Raw genomic sequence first — 20,487 nt, 5'->3', positions numbered from 1 at the left:
TAGCATACCTGCTTATTTTAGGCTGACCCATCTCTATTATAGGAGGGGTGTGCTCATCAGGTATTTTAAAAAAATGTTATTATTGTAAAGCATAATCCCATAAACTGTTCAGCTTTCTGAGAGGAGAGACTGTTTTGCTCACCTTCGGAATCCAAGTGCTAGTGCCTTACATAGTGCTGGCATATAGCAGGTGCTCAGTGTTGAATAAGCACTGTAAGAGCAGTGCCAAGCTAGTAATTTCAAAACTTCAAAAGGAATTTCGCACACAGTACAAACTAAGTTGCTTATTTTGGTAATTTCGATTGAAAAAAAATTATTTTTAAAAACTTTTTTTGCTGACCAAAGTTCTTCCTGAAAAAAAACAAAAACAAAACCCTACTGAATTTTAGATATCTAGTGAAAAGAGAATTAAAAAAAAAAATATTAGACTCGTCCTTCTTCCTAAATAAAGCATATATTAAAAATATTGCTAAAACTGGAATGGCCTCAGCCTTCTACAACTGTGCGCCACGTTTTAAAAATGACGATTATTGGAGTCCAAGGCATGGTTGTCAGAAGCATTCTACGTAACTTAAGCATAGCGGCGAGAAATACAAGCATGTGTGCTGAGCAAAATGATTGTGTAAGGAAAAAAAAAGTAAAATTTTGCATTCTGTGTAATGTGTCGAACGTGAACGTATTGCACGCTGTGTTGCAGATTTACTACAGCTGAGTCATTTCGGGACACAAATGTGTTTCCAGGAAAAAAACGAGAGGAAGGAACCAGGCTGAGGGGCTCGCCGGGTTCCCCCAGGCACTCCCAGCAGCAGACACCGTATTCCGCGGCGGGCGGCGGCGTGGTCAAAAAAGGAGCCGTGGCCCCTTTAAGAGGCACAGCACCTTCTCCAAGATACCATCTTGCACCAGGAGTTCACGTAAGCTCTCCACCTACCTTGCTATATCCCTCCTCCTTAACTGGGTACGGCCGGCCGGCGGGGCGAGCGAGCCTTTTCATTGGCTTTGCGCGCACAGCCCTCTTACTTCTATTGGTTCTTGCGCCCGCCACTCGACGCTATCTCCCGCCCGCCTGAGCCGTCGGGCTAGGTTGAGTGAGGGCTCTTGGGTTAGTTCCTGTTAGGCCCCGGCCGGGGGAGTAGGTTGAAGTCTCCTAAGATGCCCGGTGGGCTGGGGCACCGGGAGCTGTGAAGAGGTCGTGAGGAGGCGGCGAGGGGAGACCCGCGGCAGGCCTGAACAAGAGCGGCGGCCGAGCCCGCCTTCCCTGCACCATGCTCATAGAGGATGTGGATGCCCTCAAGTCCTGGCTGGCCAAGTTACTGGAGCCGATGTGAGTGAGCCAGGCTGGGCCAGGGCCGGCGAACGTGGGCGTTGGGGGCCCGCGGGGGCGTGGGGGGAGGGGAGGCGGCCTGGGGGAGGGCGGAGCGGAGGGGCCGCGGTCGGGAGGTCCCGGCGACGTCTTCTCTGTAGTACTATCACCATTGTGGGGGGGGCGGTGGCGGGGGGAGCGAGAGCCAGGGGCGTAGAGGCGGTGTGGCTGTGGGACCGGAGTGGGGGGTGGGGGGCAGCAAGGACAGCGAGGGCTTTTTAAATATAAATATTGGGGTGCTGGAAGGGGTAGTAGGAATAGTGAGGGAATTTAAAATTTTGGTATTTGAGAACTGCGAGAGATCGCAAGGCTATCGAGGGATTTTTAAATGTGAATATTGGGATCTCGAAGGGTGTAGCAGGATGTCGAGGGCTTTATTAACAAATATTAGTACGGGACTAAAAGATCCAGAAGCGGAGTATCGAGGGCCTTTTAAAAACGTGAGGGCAGAAAAGAATAGTAGGGACATTGAGGGCTTTATAGCGATTATTGATGAGCTCTAAGGGTTCAAGAATTTTGAAGGATTTGAGAAACATGGGGTGGTTGAAAGGGATATGTGGGCATTGAAGTGTTTTTGGGAATTACTGGAAAGCTGTTAAATATGATAACAAGGATATGAAGGGATTTTAAAATATTATCCAGGAGTTGTTAGTGCTAGGAGGACTAATAACTTCTAAATACCATTAAGGGTTGGAAAAAATAGGGGTTTAAAATTTTAAGGGTTGAAAGGGCTACTCTGGTATTTAGTATTATTGGAGGAGTATTTGAAAGGGTTGTATAACTGAAGCATGTAAGCGTTTTTAGTTATAGCTATTGGAAGAATAAAAGGGTAGCAGAAAGAGTAAGAGTTTTGTAAATATTGTTGAAGGATTGTGAGGGCAACTGAGGATATTGAGGTGTAGGATTTTTGTTGAGGAGCTAAAAAAAATGAGAAGGGCTCGTTTTTAAAAAATATTTCGGTAGTATTAGCTGTAGAAATATTGGGACGCTTCAAAGGGATAGCAGAGGTACCAGCTTTGTTTGCTTGTTTTAAAACCATTTTAAGAGGGTAGGATTGTTTTGTGTTTATTTGGGGTACTGGGGTATGTAGTTTCTGAGATCTCCCATACAGGGAAGAGAGGGAATGGTGAAGGGAGGATTGGGAGAGAGATGATATCTAACTCTCCTGGGAAAGAAGGCATGGAAAGGGAAGGGAAGGGATCATTTCCTGCCCTCTCCTCATTTCTACTGCTTAGTTATTCTATTAGAGGTGAGGACTTACTGACTAAAGGAAACGGGGTAGAAGAGGAAGAGGTGGGCAGGCTATGCTTCATTAGATTAGATCGTTTTAGTGAAAATGAGTTTTTCAGAGGCGGAAATAAGGGATAGTTTGGAAGGGATGGAGGTATGGTAAAGTTGGGGCTCTTGGGAGACAGCTACTTCCCCGATTGTCTATTTCCTGGTCCTCCTGAGAAATCTTGTTAACTCTTCTTGTTGTTGTTTTGCTACTTTGATTTCTTGGATGTTAACACCTAGGAAGAGAGTCACCTGTAGTCTGATGTGTCAGCCTTTTGAAGGTAGGCTGGTTAAAGGAGACAGCATTAGGGGAGTTTTGATGTCTGAAGTGCTATGTACATTCTGAGGATGAGGAGTATGTGAGTAGAATACAGGTATGAATGAAAGTACACTAGGACTTTTGGGTTTTATATTAGTGATGGTCTACTTGAAAGTTTTGTAGAAGAATATGGGTCTCTTGAGTGTGCATCATACTTTTTCTACAGTATAGTTTTGGAACACAGCAATGGAGATGGATTGTGACAAAGGTGGGAAACAAAGGAAATAGATGTAGTGAAAATGATCGTATATGGAACAGGCTAAAAAAAAGAAAAAGGAAAAAGGTCTGTGTTTAAAAATTCTTTACCTTCATGTTATTTAACATAAACCCTTGTGTGTGTGTGTGCAACAATTTTGCATACAGGCTCTGAGTTTATTAGTAGAGATCCTTCTAAAAGAGTTAAATATGTGTGTCTTTGGTAGAAGGCGACAAGTTTTAACCTTACAGTTAATTGCCCTTCTTTTGTAAGCTCCCTAAAATGTTTTATTCTGGGTAGTGGTTTTTGTTTTTTTTTTCCTTTTCTTTTCTTTTTACAGATTTTATTTATTTATTTGACAGAGAGAGATACAGTGAGAGAGGGAACATAAGCAGGGGGAGTGAGAGAAGGAGAAGCAGGTTTCCCACTGAGCAGAGAGCCCCATGCAGGGCTTGATCCCAGGACTCTGGGATCATGACCTGAGCCGGAGGCAGACGCCCCTTTTCTTTTTTAAGATTTTATTTATTTGAGAGAGAGCACGCACGAGTGAGGTGAGGGGCAGAGGGAGAGAGAGAAGCAGACTCCCTGCTGAGCGGGGAGCCTGATTACGGGCTCTATCCCTGGACCCTGGGATCATGACCTGAGCCGAAGGGAGCTGCTAACTGACTGAGCCACCCAGGCACCCCTGGTTTTTTTCTTAATGTGGAAATTTAGTTTGGGTAGGAACTTAATAAACCTCCCAATAGTGTTTTCTCTTGGCTTTTTTTGGCTGTTTATACTGATAAGTTTATAGATATTCTGTAATTTTCATGGGTAGAAAGTATCTTTAAAGTGATTGAATTTGGTTTCCCCATTTGTTTTGAGTTACATGTTCAACTGAAAGCACACATCATGCTTTAAAAAAAAATTCGTTACTTTTTTAGGGTTAAAAAGAGCAAAAAAATCACTTTAAACTTTAATAATATAGGTGGCTTTCCTAGAAGTACAAAATAAAAGTACTACATATAACTAATGGTTTTGGATGGAAGTGGTAATAAGAAATAACAAATGCAAAAAAAAGGAAAGAGATAGCAAATGCCGATATCATACATATTTTCATTCTTTTTTTTTAAGATTTTATTTATTTATTATTTGAGAGAGAGAGAAAGATTGAGTGAATGAGTAGAAGGAGGGGCAGAGGGAGAAGCAGACTCCCCGCTGAGCAGGGAGCCCGGTGTGGGACTCGATCCCAGGACCCTGGGATCAGGACCCGAGCTGAAGGCAGACGTTTAACTGACTGAGCCACCCAGGCACCCACATATTTTCATTCTTAGTATGTTGTCATGGGAGATTATTTTTTGTTTGTTTAGATACCCTAAAATGTAATAGATGATATACTAAAATGGGTTGTATTTGTAAATTTACTTTTTGCATATTCCAAATTGAAGAAAATTTTCATGGCAGATTGGCATGTTGTTACAACATAGCATTTCAGAGCAGTTGTTAGGTTTTCAGATAATGGAGTTGCAGTGGATATGTTGGATTCATACTGTCTCTGCGTGTGATCCACTGTTGTGTGTTTTATTTAGCTTAATTTACAGTTAGTTAACTAAATTTATAAAAGATTTTTAAGCATGTTGCATCTTGTCACTGGTGAAACAAAGGCATGCGGGGTTATTTGTGAACCAAGCCAGTTTACATGTAATTATTCCCTATAGACAAATTAGAAATATCATATGCTGGTAGAGCTTATCTGTTACTTTCCATTCCACTCCTTTTGTAGATGTGGGACCTATCATTTTTACTAGAGGAAAGACAGAAGGAGGGTTCCTGGAAGAAATGACTCCTTTAACTGGTTGGGAAAAACCTAGTACCATTTTTGTTGGCAGTGCAGTTAAGAGAGAGAAACCATCTTACTCAAGAAGTTTATATCTCTTTTCTTACTGCTACATGAGCAGACTGAACTCACAAGTCTTGTTTGAGGTCTTTATCTTCCTTCACTTCCAAAATATCCTAGATATCTTAGTCATAGAGACTATGTAGGGATTATGCGCAATTGGGAGATGTCATGGTTTCTTTCTATCAGAAATAACTTCTCACTTTTCAGTATGTGAGCCCTTTAAGAGTAAAGTCTAAGTAAATCTAGGGGATATATTTATCACTGAAGAAATTAAAAGTTTAGAAAAAGTTCAAGCAAGCACTTTTCAATAACAAACATGCATTTCTACCCAAAAACGTTCTTTAATGGGAAATGTTTTAAGTTATTTATACTAGATATATTAAATATATATAAACACATATAATTCAAGGCTGCTCGTTTGGCTTACTATAAAAATTTGTCTTGGCATATGTTTTAAAAAGAGTGATGGGTTTGTAATACTTTTTGGACACTTGCATCTGTCTATTGTAGTAAAACATCATTATGTGAATCGGGCATTTAGTTTCTAGTTTTGTCTCTATGTCTGATTTACTCTGTGACTTTGGAGAAATTCTCTAAATTTTCTCATCATATTAGCCTTCTACCTACCTCACAGATATGATATGAATATTAATGTGCAGACTATAAAAAGGGCCTGTGTACCTTAGAATCATTAAATATAAATGAAATTTTATGGTTTTTGAAATATGAAAATATATTAAACTGTTTTTGCAAAAAATTTTACTTACTAATGTTAAGCTCTACTGTCACTTACAAAATAATAATCTAATGCATGCCAGAGCTAGAGTCTCACTGCTGGCCCTGTAGGTAGGACTGGGAATTGCTAGGGAAAGCCATGGCCATGATGTGCACTTCTATGAATTCAGTCCATATCAAAGTCTTTTTAAGTGCACTAGGAGATTGAATATGTTGTCATCTCTGAGTATGATGGATAAGGCAGCAATAAGCTTCACAGACTGAGATCATTTTATTGGCTCAGTGGTCGTGGAGGGGTTATACTTAGGTTGAACTCTAGAGTTTACATGCTACCATAGATTTGCAATCCTTATCACATTAAATTCTCATTAGTAATGTCTGGGGCTGCTCAAATGGGAGGAAAAATTGTCACCTAGCAGCTATGAGACCTGACCTCTCAGATAAATAAACTACAAAGATGAAATGAGTATTTTGGAGGTATGTTCTTAAGACTGAGAAGTTCTGATAATGTGGTTAGTGACTTCAAAGAATTAGTATGCCTCTAAACTGCTGTGGGACTTGTTTAAGGAGACTGTTAACTGTTTCACAGAAAAGGACTTATTTTGACCAGAAGACTTCTTGGCAAGTTTTAGTATCCTAAGTTAAGGACATATTTGTTCTTATGTCCTTGGGTCTGCCTCCTAAATACATCTGACTTCATCCTGGCCCAACTGCTATAGGCTAGAAGCCAGAAGTTGCTTTTATAGCTCTGTGTTTCCTATCACTGCTTTGTCTCATCTTCTCACAGGGTTATTACTTACTTCGTTGTTAAATTTTTTTTAACCATTTGTTTTTTTGTACCATAATTATTTGTTTTCATTTTCATCTCTTGGCCACTAGACTGCAAGGCAAGATCTGTCTTGCTCAGAGTAATTCCATTACCAAGCAAGATGCTTGGCATTTAGTGAACAGTCAGTAAACGTTTAAATGAATCAATGTCCTTATATGTATATGTAGGTTGGTTGACAATTTGAAACATAAGTTTTTTTTTAAAGACTTTATTTATTTGACAGAGAGAGAGAATGAGAGAGAGTGCAGGAGCAGGGGGAGCGGCAGGCAGCGGGAGAAGCAGGTTCCCGCTGAGCAGGGAGCCTGCCGCGGCTCGATCCCAGGACCCTGGGATCATGACTTGGGCTGAAGGCAGACGCTTAACCAACTGAGCCACCCAGGCGCCCCTAGATTTTTCTTTTTTACTAGTCTGATTTTTAGGTTATACTTAGGTGGTGACTATTGCTCTGTGAGCCATAGTCCAAATATCAAAATGGTGTTTGCATATGACAGATGTATGTATATATATGTTTTTTTTTTTTTTTTTTAAAGATTTTATTTATTTATCTGAGAGAGAATGGGAGACAGAGAGCATGAGAGGGGTAGGATCAGAGGGAGAAGCAGACTCCCCGCTGAGCGGGGAGCCCGATGCGGGACTCGATCCCGGGACTCCAGGATCATGACCTGAGCCGAAGGCAGTCGCTTAACCAACTGAGCCACCCAGGTGCCCCTGTATATATATGTTTTTACCCAAAATAAATCTAGGAGTATTTTTTTCTGTTCATGAAAGCCTCTAATTAATTAAGGGGAAGATGAAAGCTTTTATTTGAAAAGTAGAAGTGCCATTATTTCTCTCTCTTTAGTATCTGTTAGCAGGTTCTTAGAACTTAATAGTTACATTAACAATTGAAAATGTCAACTCCAATATTACTTATTTTTCTTTTCTTTCTTTCTTTTTTTTTTTTTTTTAAGATTTTGTTTTTAAGTAAAGCCAACACCCAACATGGGGCTTGAACTTAAAACCCCAAGATCGAGAGTTGCTCTACCAACTGAGCCAGCTGGGCACCCCCCACCTCCCTTTACTTGTTTTTCCAATATTGTTTTATCAAAGGAATAATCTGAACACAGATCTCAGAGGCAGACTTTTTGTTTTTATATTTACTTTTTGTCTTACAAAGTAAAAATAAAAGTACTATTCCAGAAAATGCAGAAAGAAAAAATTAATAAAATTACTTGTGTTTATTTATTTCTAGTTTCTCTTGTGTATATGAACTTCCATATAGCTATAATCAGAATCAATTTAAATTTTTTATCTGTATTTCTCCATTTGACCTTACATCAGAAACATTTTTCATATTTGTGTATTGTTTTCATAACCATCACTTTGGAGGCCTAATATTTCATAAACATTTAACAATGAGAATGGTTATGTTGACTTTTTTTTTCTTTTCTTTTTCTGCTAAAAATAATGCTGTTTTCAGGGATGCCTGGGTGGCTAGTCAGTTAAGTGTCTGCCTTCTGCTCAGGTCATGATCCCCCAGGGTCCTGGGATTGAGCCCTATGGGGCTCCTTGCTCAGTGGGGAGTCTGCTTCTCCCTCTGCCCCTCCCCCCACTCATGCGCATGCTGTCTCTCTTTCTCTCAAGTAAATAAAATCTTTTTTTTTAAAGATTTTATTTATTTATTTGACAGAGAGAGACACAGTGAGAGAGGGAACACATTACACCAAGGTAGAACTTAAAATTGAGCCCATATTCAAGAACCTGTAGATTTTTTCTGAAAGTGGAAAAGGTTTAAGTAGTGTTGGTTTTTTCCTAAAACAAGTAGACTTTGATAATTTTTAAGTAGTATTTCTTGACTTGGGGCCTAAGGTAAGGAAAGACCTTTATTTACTCTTTGGTCTCGGGATTGGGTATATGTCTGAAATCTGTAAAGCTGATATACCAGCATAGCAGATGTGTCATATACCTGCAGTGGAGATTTCATTAAGGAGGAAAAAGACAAATTTGAGGTTTTACAGATAAGACATTTTTAAGGCAATATTTCTATTAACGTCCCCTGATGAAAATTCATTCTAGTTGACTTTTATTTTTTAAATAAAATATAGATAATTGAAAGATGTTCTTAGGACATTATTATGCAAGATGTGAATTTTAAGGAGTCCTCATATTTCTAATTTCCATTAAACTTATGGAAATTTCTTTTGTTTGTTCTTTCTTTTCATTGGAAGGTAACTACTGGTTGAGCCATAGAATGCATTGTCATGTGGATTTACAGTAGGAAGGTGTATGTGGTATAAAATAGATTTTACTCTGTGGAATTGTAGCTGAGTTTTTTTTTTTTTTTTAAGATTTTATTTATTTATTTGACAGAGACAGACACAGTGAGAGAGGGAACACAAGCAGTGGGAGTGAGAGAGGGAGAAGCAGGCTTCCTGCGGAGCATGGAGCCCGATGTGGGGCTCGATCCCAGGACCCTGGGATCATGACCTGAGCTGAAGGCAGACGCTTAACGACTGAGCCACCCAGGCGCCCCTGTAGCTGAGTTTTAATTCCACAGGTGTGCTTTCTGCCTGATCTTGAGTGGATCGCTTCATTTGTCTTTACATATTTACAAATTTAGGTATCTATAAAATGAATAATAACTCACTGATTGTGCTGTTAAGGCCTTTTAAAGACTATATGAGAATAGTAACTTTAGATGACTATTACTATGTTTTCTAATCTCTTTGTTATACTAGAAGCCCCTTTCTGTCTAGAAATGTGTGTATTTACCATAGCCATGGATCCAAAATCTTAAAATCTTTTTCATTCCCAGATATTCTTATTCCTACAGTTATGTAAAATGAATTTCCATAAGCTTTGGTCACAAATAAATAGCTAAAAGACTTTAAATACTCTGGGGTAAGAGAAGTAAGAAGTGGTCTTGCATTTGTCTTGTAAATTATCAAGAATCTTACTCATGCTCAGATTTTGGGGACACACTTCTGGAAGTTTGGTTGGGCTACTGTTAGCATTGGTGCCATAGCTACTGCAGTATTATAATTGTCGGTTTTTAAAGATTATATAGTAGGGGGTGATGAGAGAATAAATAAGAACAATCGTAAAGGTATAGAAAATTACAGCATAAAACTCCCCAGTGTATTTAAGTTTCACCATTCAATTGGTGTGACTTATTATTTCAGACTGGCAATTTCCTTCATAGTGCGCTTAAATGTAAATGGTCCCATTCCTTTGGCTGTAAACATGCTTTTTGTATTTGGTACAGAATTCTAAACATCAGTTATTAACAATCAGTTGTTCACTCATACTGCACAAATTTTTTAAAATCTGTGACCACTCTTTTTTCTTGGTGTCTAGTTTTTTTTTTGCTCTTTTACCTTCTTGTAACTATTCATCATGAGGCTTAACACATCACATCAGAATGTGTTTCATCAGGAGCAACCTTACTCTGCATTTGTTTTTCAGAGTCTGGATACTAAATACATGTATAAGGTAGCTGGGTTTGTTTAACTCCCCTCATTTATCCAGTAATCTGAATGTTGTGCCTGCTTCACACTAGAAACCTCATATTACCCAGCTTTCTACCTACTGGGTCATGAGACTCCTTGAAGGTTCTCCTAACAGCAGAAAAAATGAGATTGCCTCTTTCTACCATTCTTATTTATTTTTATTTTTAAAGGTGTTATACATTTATTAGAGCATAAGAGAGAGAGAGAGAGAGAGTGCGAGTGAGCACGAGTGGGGGGAAGGGCAAAGAGAGGAAGAAGCAGGTTCCCCACTGAGCAGGGAGCCCAATGAGGGGCCCATTCCCAGGACCAGGGGATCGTGACCTGAGCCAAAGGCAGATGCTTAACCAACTGAGCCACCCAGGCGCCCCTGCCATTCTTATTTTTAAAAATCCTTTTCTTTCTCTGTTTAAAATATCTTCCTTTTCCAGGATCTGAACGGTTCTACGTAAAGGTAGAAATGTGATAGATTTTTTTTTTTTACCCTCTCCCTTCCATTTGAATGTTAGATCCATTAGAACTATACTGATTAAATACCTTACTGTTTTCAGGAGTGAGATTAAATCTCTCTACACATTTCTGTTTTAAGGGATTTATGGATTAGCCAAGGTGGGCATGGCCTGTGTAACATTTTTGAACCTACTATGTATTCGTTTTATTATTTAGTATTAGTATTTTTTAGATTGAGTAGTTGACATACAGTGTTAGATTAGTTTCACGTATACAACAGTGATTTGATTTATACATTGTATGGTGGTCACCACAATAAGTCAAATTACAATCTGTCAGCATACAAAGTTATTAGAATATTATTGACTGTATTCCCTATGCTATTAAATACATCCCCATGTCTTGCTTATTTTATAACTGGAAGATTGTATCTCTTAATCCCCCTCACCTATTTCATCCATCCTCCCCCCAACTCCCTTTCCCTCTGGCAGCCATCAGTTTGCTTTCTGTATCTATGAGCATTTCTGTTTTGTTTTGTTTTTTAGATTCTACATGTAAGTGAAATCATACGGTGTTTATCTTTTTCTGACTTAGCACACTTAGCATATACCTTATAGGTCCATCCATGCTGTTGTAAATGGCAAGATTTCATTCTTTTTTATGGCTGAGTAATAATACATTATATATACCATGTCATCTTTATCTTCTTTATTCCTTTATCTATCAGTGGAATTTTTGGTTGCTTCCGTATCTTGGCTATTGTAAATTATGCTATGATGAACATAAGGGCGCATATGTTTTTCTGAATTAGTGTTTTCATTTTCTTCAGGTAAATACCTAGAAGTGGAATTACTGTATCATGTGATAGTTCTATTTTTAATTTTTTGAAGAACCTCTATACTGTTCTCCATAGCAGTGCATGAGGGTTCCCTTTTCCCTACATCCTCCCCAACAGTTGTTATTTCTTGTCTTTTTTTTTTTTTTTTTTGAGATTTTATTTTTAAGTAATCTCTACACCCAACATGGGGCTTGAATTCAAAATCCCGAGATCAAGAGTCACATGCTGTAACCCCTGAGCCCGCCAGGCACCCCTCTTGTCTTTTTGAGAATAGCCATTCTGACAGGTGTGAGGTGAGATCTCATTGTGGTTTTGATTTGCATTTTCCTGGTGGCTAGTGATGTCGATCATCTTTTTAAATGCCTGTTGGCCATTTGCATGTCTTTTTTGGAAAAATACCTATTCAGGTGCTCTGCCAGTTTTTTCTTTTTTTCTTCTTTTTAAATTTTTTCTTTGTTTAATTGAAGTATAGTTGACAGGTTTTTTTTTTTTAGGCCCTCTACTCATTTTTTGGTCAGATTGTTTGTTTTTCTTATATTGATCTGTATATCCATTTTAGAATTTAGCAGTTGGGTTTACCAAGGTAATCTGTTTGAAAATGTAATTTACATTTTTTACTTAAGAAAAATCCTGGCTTTCTTTTAAATTGCATGTTTTTATTAATATGTAGCTCCTCATCTTGCACACTTACACTCTTTCCTAGTGCACTTTGACCCTTAAGTACAACTTATTTTATTAGCTCTTGAGTTGTTTTTTTTTTTTTTAATTTTATTTATTTATTTGACAGAGAGAGACACAGCGAGAGAGGGAACACAAGCAGGGGTAGTGGGAGAGGGAGAAGCGAGCCTGATGCGGGACTCGATCACAGGACCCTGGGATCATGACCTGAGCCGAAGGCAGACGCTTAACAACTGAGCCACCCAGGTGCCCTATTAGCTCTGAGTTTTGTAAGATTGACAGTCATTGAAATTTGCTCCCTTGGATTTGGTGCATAAATGTGCATTGATGTTCAAAGAATTAGCCTTTCCCACAGCAATATTGGCAATAAAAAAATTCTATTTTATTGAATTATAAACTTTAAAAATATAGACTAGAAGGAAGTAAAGGTGCTGATGCTTTATTTTTCTTTTTATAAAATTTGCTTTATTTACTTAAAAAATATATTTTCCCATATATATATATGCATATATATATATATATATATATATATATATACACGTATATTTAGAGCACAAAAGCTTTCTGTTTCTTGTAGTGTAGATAAAATATTGGGTTTGAAGATTGCCACATGTCAGGAGTTGATATGTGCTGCCCTAGCATAGATGATTTTGAATGTCGAAAGATCGGTGACTGGGGCGCTTGGGTGGTCTGCCTTTGGCTCAGTCTGTGATCCTGGAGTCCTGGGATCGAGCCCCACATCGGGCTCCCTGCTCAGCGAGGAGCCTGCTTCTATCTCTCCCTCTTCTGCTCCTCCTGCGTGTGCTTCTTCACTCTCGCTCACTCTCAAATAAATAAATAAACAAACAAATAAATAAATGAAATCTTAAAAAAAACAACTACCACCACCACCAAAAGATAGGTTACTACTGACTAGGAAGAAAAGAGAAGTAGATAGAGGTTGTCCCTGCTGCCCTTCTGCCACTTGTTTTCTTTCTCTTCTAGGTGCCAGATTTTTTCTTTCCTGCTTATAGCTGCTAGAGTGTTTGTCAGTAATATTTAAGGTGTCAACCTTCTTGTGTTCTTATTTTTTAAAGAGATCCTTAAGATACTGAGAAGATTATCAGTGAACTTGATCGCTATTTTTAGATGCTGGTGCCTGGGGTTATAAGGTATGGGGGAAAGGTGTCCCACTTGCCCTGGTTCTTCATCGTTGGTCACATGGAACAACAGATAGTTCCTGAGGATATCAACAGTGCTTCTACAGCCCTGCAACTCAGGGGTCAATTGCCACCCTTTCCCTGTTACCATTGAGAGAGCAAATAAATGTACATATGGTCCAAAATCCTGGGTATAATTAGAACATTGAACATAGACAAATAATTTTATAAAAATAAGCAGAAAAGGACAGTCTTGCTTGCACTATGTATATGCTGTTATACAAGTCACCTTTGTTTGCAATCACTTTATTTTAAAGACCTTTATCTTTCTAAAATAGGGATGACTTTATTAATGACATCGCTGTTTGAAAAAAAAGTTTGAAAATTTTTGTTTTCTCTTTGTCTAACTAGATGTGATGCTGACCCTTCAGCCTTAGCCAACTATGTTGTAGCACTGGTCAAGAAGGACAAACCTGAGAAAGAATTGAAAGCCTTTTGTGCTGATCAACTTGACGTCTTTTTACAAAAAGGTAATTATTATGTGCCTTCAGCCACATATTTAAGATTTTAAATTTAAAACTTTGTATAAAATCTTGGAAATAAAAGTTTGGAAGGAAAGAAATCAGTCAGCATCCTTTAACATTTGAATATATCCATTCCTATTAATTATTTATCATGTATTTGGGAAGACTTTTCTTCCCCTTTCCTTTTCTTCTCTGCTTCTTTCCTTTGTTGAAGCATTTGTAACTCTAATGCTTTTTAGGGGAATGGGTCCTCTGTAGCTTGTGGCAAAATCTAATTGATGGTTGGGGGGTGACAACTTGTGGATAATGTAGCTGCTAATGCTTACTGCTTATTAGGACTGAAGCTACTTTCTTTTTTTTCCCTTTTGGCTGGAGCTTCTTGCTGTCCAGGAAGAGATGGGCATGATCCTCTTCTCTTTGTGCCTTTAACTTCCCATCTTCTCACCAAAGTCCTTTCCATACCTGCAGAGCTTCCTGAAGGCCTCCCCGGCTAATTCTCTGACCTCATCTCCTACCACTTCCCCTCACTTGTTCCATTCTAGCCACCTTTTCCCCCTTGCCTTTTTTTCAGCATGGCAAACATGTTCCCAACTCAGGGCTTTTGAACTCATTTTACTCTTGCTTGAAACGGTTTCTTCTCTTATGGTTTCTGGTCTCTTCTCAAATGTTACCTTCTCAGAGTAGTTTCTCCTGAGTGCCTCATGCCTCTAATCATCATCTCCACTTCCCAGTCTTGGTTCATTTTGTTTTTCATGGCACTTGTCACTTCCTGCCATGTTATATGTTTGCCTTTTTATCTTTGTGTATCGCTCCCCCCCCCCCCTCCTATTTGTCTTTCCTTTGTTGAGAGTGGTGACTTGGAACCTACGGTGCTTGGCACATAGAATGTATTCAGTAAATATTATTGAATAGATGAAAGGAATGTGGATAATGCACACTTACTGGTTGATCTAACAGTTGGTATGAGAAGGTACCCTTTAATTCAAATATCTCGTGAGAAAGGAAAGATAGTAACTATGGCTTCTCACTTGAAAAGATAGTATTACATAGTTTTTGGTGAATTATAAGGCTTTTTTTTTTTTTTTTACACATAAAAAATCTAATACTTTCTCCAGTATTAGATGGATATTTTCTTTCCAAACATATTAATTCCTACTATTTAGTTTACAGTAGTTTCAAAACCCAAGAATGGGATTCTTCCTCATAAGGGTTAGACTCATTTTTAGTTCTGCCACCAGTATTGAGATGTCCTGTTTTCCTCAGCTTTGCCGTAGAGTGTGTTTTCAAACATCTGTTTTTGTTTGTGCAACACTTAAATACTATTTCTTCTCCTTAGAAACTTCAGGTTTTGTGGATAAACTGTTCGAAAGTCTCTATACTAAGAACTACCTTCCACCTCTGGAACCAGTTAAGCCTGAGCCAAAACCACCAGTCCAAGAAAAAGAGGAAATTAAAGAAGAGGTAATGCAAAGTTTTCTTTTGCTTTTGGGGGCTTCTTAGATCCTATTTTTACTAGTATCATTTTCAGTTGGAAGTTGACCTCTTTAAAAGTAATTATCTGTTGATTGAAGTTTCTGTGTTTGGTACATGATACAGATTCTTTATCAGGGCTTCTAATTTCTTTGGACTTGAAATGTTGGAAGAATTTCAGATAGCTTGTTTAGTGTTCCAAGAGAAATTTTAGTAATATTGAGGAATTCAGAGAAATCTTATTCAGGGACTTTAGAAAAAGAAAACTTGGTTAAATGTAGAAGTTTGACTAAAAGTAAAGTATTGATGAAACCTTAAGAGACATTATTAAGTAACACATTTCCATATAATAGACAAACCATTTTCTCTTTTTTTACCAGAGAGTATTTTTTATAGTTAATGTAGTTATAAATATCATTGTGAATGAGTGAAGAAAAAAAATGTTTTTATAATGTTGAAGTACAAAAACATGATTATTTATGGCAGTCTAATTGTTTGAACCGAGGGGAAAATTTTAGAGCTCATTTGTAATCCTTTTTTATGTATAGACAAAACAGTGTTGTATGATAAGAATATGGGTTCTAAAATCAGGCTGCATGAGTTAAAATTGTGCTCTAAAGTAAGTTACTTATTGCTTCATTTTCATATCAGGAAAATGATGATCATAGTAGTACTTACTTCATTGAGGTTTAAATGAGATTTTATATACATACACATCCTAATCAACTGCCTGGCACATAAAAGTTGGTTATTATACAGAAATATTACCTTTTATTTTTATTATGATTAATACGATTTTTATTTGGGAATAATTTTAAGCTTACATAAAAATGACAGGAATCCTACCTAAAACTTCCATGCACTATCTTTATTCACCTATTGAAAATTTGCCCCATTTGCTCTCTTTATATATTCACATGCAAGACTATCATCATGTTCTTAATCTAGGAATAAGTTAGATACATCATGATCTCATGATACTCTGCATATCATAAGAATAAGGATGTTCTATTACTTTTTTTTTTTTTTAAGTAGGCTCCACACCCATTGTGGATTCCATTGTGGGGCTTGAACTCACTAGCGTGAGATCAAGACCTGAGCTGAGATCAAGAGTCAGATGCTTAACCGACTGAGCCACACAGGCACCCCAAGGATGTCCTCTTAGATAACTATAGTATCATTATTAGTTTCAGTAAATTTAATTTTAATAAAATAATTTAATCTATCTGTATTTCAGTTTTATCAGTTGACCTAACAATGTCCCCCCTGCCTTTTTTGTCCCCCCAAAAAAGTGTCCCCTTTTTTATAGCTTTTTTCCTCCTCCAGCACAGGATTCAATCTAAGGATCATGTATTGCATTTAGCTGTCATTTCTGCTCCATCATAAAATACTAGGCTGATTGAATTGATCCATCATTAAAAGAAAACATAATATGACTATATTTCAGATCAATCGAAACCACTGTCACAGTTCTGCTTTTGGCTCATGCCTTGTAATTGTTTCATAATATCTTATTAAAATAGGAGAGGCTCCCAGTATGTTACTTCAAGTAATGGAAATAAGAGGAAACTTTTCTGCCATACTTGATAATGTATAATTTTGGGTGTATGTGTATATGTCAAATCTTTTATAAAAAGTTAAAATTTTTGTGCCATGTGTCCTTTTTTACAGTCATTGAAGTTCAGTGGACTAGAAGTATCTGTTTGAAAGATAGCTGGTTTGGGGTGCCTGGGTGGCTCAGTCATTAAGCGTCTGCCTTCGGGTCAGGTCATGATCCCAGGGTCCTGGGATCGAGCCCTGCATCGGCCTCCCTGCTCCGCAGGAAGCCTGCTTTTCCCTCTCCCACTCCCCTGCTTGTGTTCCCTCTCTCACTGTGTCTCTGTCAAATAAATAAATAAAATCTTAAAAAAAGAAAGTATTTAAAAGAAGCCAGAATAATAAAATGAGCCTCGATATACCAGTCATTCACCTTCAATAATTACAGATCAATGAGCAGTGGTCTTTTACTATACTTCAGCCAGTTTTCATCCTCTTAAATTATTTTGAAACAAATCCCAGATATATCATTTTATCTATAAATACTTAATATGCATCTCTAAAAGGTTATATTTTAAAAGTAATCTTTTAAAATATTTTATCTTATATAAAAATAGCAGTAACTCCTTAAAATATTAACAGATACCTAGTGTTTAAATTTCTAATTGTTCATAAATGTCCATTTTTCCCCATATGTTTTAATCAAGATCTAAATAACCAGGTTGGTTGAAATTTCTTTTTTTAAAGATTTTATTTATTTGAGAGAGAGAGCGAGCACGTGCGCATGCATACACACACATGCAGGAGGGGGGAGGAGCACAAAGGGAAGGAGAGGGACAAGCAGACTCTGCACTGAGTGCAGAGCCTGCGTCAGGCTCCATCCCAGGACCCTGGGTTTGTGTCCTGAGCCAAAACCAAGAGTCAGACGCTTAACTGCTTAATCAGCTGAGCCACCCAGGCACCTCTGAAAAATTTTTTTAATTTCCTTTTCCTTATTCCTTCTCATTTTACTCTTTCCAGGGTAACCACTATTCTTTCCTCTAATACCATGTACTAGTTTCTCCTGTTTTTTTTCCATTTTATGTAAAAGGAATCATATAGTTTTGCCTTTTTTAGTTCTTTTTTTTTTTAAGATTTTATTTTTAAGTAATCTCTACACCCAACGTGGGGCTCTAACTTCCTACAACCCCGAGATCAAGAGTAGCATGCTCCACCAACTGAGCTGGTCACATACCCCATTAGCTTATTATGTGAGGTTCATCCGTATTGTGCATGCCCTCTGACTTTTTAATAGCGTTATTGAAATACTGCTCCCCTACCATACCATTCCCCTATTTACAGTGTACAAATGTGGTGGTTTTTTATTGTATTCAGAGTTGTGCAACCATCACTATGATCCATTTTAGATCATTTTCATCATCCAAAAAAGAAACAGTGTACCCATTAATCTATCACCTTCTCCTCCAGCCCCATACCCCTCTCTTAGGCAACCACTAATCTACTTTATTTCCTTATGGATTTGCCTATTCTGGATATTTCATGTAAATAGAGTGATACCATTTGTAGTCTTTTGTGACTGGCTTCTTTCTTTCACTTAGCATAATGCTTTCAAGGTTCATTTGGTTGTATCATGTATTCATTTTTTTAATGGCTGAATAATATTCCATTTTATGGATATATCACATTTTCTTTTTTAGGTCCTCAGTTGATGCATATTTGGGTTGATAGGCAAGTGGTTAATCCTTTTTTTGCTTTTAGAAATAATGCTGCTGTGAACATTTATGCCCAAGTTTTTATTTCTTTTTTTTATTATTTATTTATTTAGATTTTTATTTATTTGAGAGAGAGAGATAGCAAGAGAGAGCACATGAGTGGGGAGGAGAGGAAGAAGCAGGCTCCCCAGTGAGCAGGGAGCCCGATGTGGGGCTCAATCCCAGGACCCTGGGATCATGACCTGAGCTGAAGGCAGATGCTTAACCAGCTAAGCCACCCAGATGCCCCTATGCCCAAGTTTTTAGATGATGTTATGTTTTTATTTCTCTTTGATCCTTTAACTTTTTTTTTTTTTTTTGAAGATTTTATTTATTTATTTTGGAGAGAGAGAGAGAAGGAGAGCATGAGCAGGGGGAGGAGCAGAGAGAAAGGGACAAGCAGAGTCTGTGCTGAGCACAGAGCCCGATGCAGGGCTTGATCCCATGACCCTGAGATCATGACCTGAACTGAAATCGAGAGTCGGACACTCAACCGAGTCACCCTGGCTCCCTGGATCCTTTAACTTTTTAAGAAAAGTTTTTCTCCATTAGAGGTTAATACATGTCCATCAAAAAAATCCTTGCAAAATATAGAAAAGGAAAATGATTTCCAACTTGATGTCTTTTAAGTTTCTCTTAATCTTTAAATCCCTTTATAAACCTACCTATATTTTTCTCTATGTCTTCTTTTCCTCACCCCCCTTTTTTTCCTTAAATTTTATTTTGTTGAAGGAACTCAGTCTTTTGTCCTGTAGAGTTTTTACTGTCTGTATTTGCAGATCGTATCCAAGGGGAATAATATATACTCTGTATTTCCTGTAAATAGGTAGAGAGAATGATTTTTAAATATAGTCTAAACAAATGAATCCTGTTTTAACCAGTGCCATATGGTTGCCGTATTGTGGCTACCATTTCATGTTGCCTGAGTTTTACTAAATTGTTATCATCTGTTCCATTCAGTGACTTCTGTTTGTTAAGTGAGCTTCTCCATTAGGTGGGCATTTGTTTAGCTCTTGCAAATGACTTTATTTCACCTTTCTGTAGTAGAGGCTATATATTTGTTTTGAGATTAACTTTTTTTTTTTAATTTTTTATTGTTAATCACCATACATTACATCATTAATTTTTGGTGTTGAGATTAACTTTTATAAAAAATAATAAAATCACAGATTTCTGGTCAGTCTTAACTGTTAGGCTTTAAAAGAAGATAGTATTTCCATGAATTCCAATACCATTTTCTGTAAATCTTGTAAAATGTGTAGTTTTGTGGCACTTATTAACTTCACCATTTATTCTTGAAACCTTTTCTATGAAATAAATCTACAGTTCTCAAATTATGAGTATATTTTATAATTAGGAAAACATAAACCCATTTTACTATATGATACTTAGAGATAAAGACTTGTTCTTTCTATGATTTTATTATAAGGGATGAATTGCTGTTTTGCTCCTGCACTGCTCTTCTTACCTTAAATTAACATTTGGGGCGCCTGGGTGGCGCAGTCCATTGAGAGTCTGACCCTTGGTTTTGGCTCAGTCATGATCTCAGGGTCGTGAGATGGAGCCCTGTGTCAGGCTCCATGCTCAGCTCTGGAGTCTGCTTGAGATTCTCTTCCCTCTGCACCTCCTGCTCTCGTGTGTTCTCTCTCTCTCTCTCAAATAAATAAATCTTAAAAAAAAGAGAAATTAACATTTAAAAATTAGTGTATTACTGTTAAAGTAATTTCAGCATCTTTTTTACTCCTCTCTCTTGTCTAACTTTTTTGGATATAATTTGACTTCAGTATTTCATTGTATTTGTGCCCTCTCTTATACTAGAAAGATTATCAGATAGATGTGTTCGTAATTAATAGAAGGACTGATCTTGTTCCTATTGAATGCTTTCATATAGGTATTTCAGGAGCCAGCAGAGGAAGAACGAGATGGTAGAAAAAAGAAGTATCCTAGTCCCCAGAAGACTCGCTCAGAATCTAGTGAACGAAGGTGTGTGTTTATATTTAATTAGGGAGACACTGATAAC

At 37.7% G+C, this 20,487-nt stretch overlaps 1 protein-coding gene across 5 annotated transcripts in view; it reads left to right on the top strand.

The window, feature by feature from the left end:
- Positions 1-1,056: 1,056 nt before the first annotated feature.
- The window catches only part of RBM27 (RNA binding motif protein 27), a 71,428-nt gene continuing 51,997 nt past the window's right edge, over positions 1,057-20,487 (top strand). For all 5 annotated transcript variants that reach the window (XM_036070016.2, XM_036070014.2, XM_036070015.2 and 2 more), the window contains exons 1-4: positions 1,057-1,324; positions 13,598-13,716; positions 15,047-15,171; positions 20,359-20,450. In XM_036070016.2, coding sequence (XP_035925909.1) covers positions 1,266-1,324; positions 13,598-13,716; positions 15,047-15,171; positions 20,359-20,450 — 395 coding nt within the window. In that variant the 5' untranslated portion in view covers positions 1,057-1,265. The remainder of the gene's footprint in view (positions 1,325-13,597; positions 13,717-15,046; positions 15,172-20,358; positions 20,451-20,487) is intronic.

This window comes from Halichoerus grypus, chromosome 2 (assembly GCF_964656455.1).
Source record: "Halichoerus grypus chromosome 2, mHalGry1.hap1.1, whole genome shotgun sequence".
Classification (NCBI taxonomy): domain Eukaryota; kingdom Metazoa; phylum Chordata; class Mammalia; order Carnivora; family Phocidae; genus Halichoerus; species Halichoerus grypus.
The sequence above is the reverse complement of the archived record's forward strand: the minus strand, read 5'-3'. Positions and strand labels throughout refer to the sequence as shown.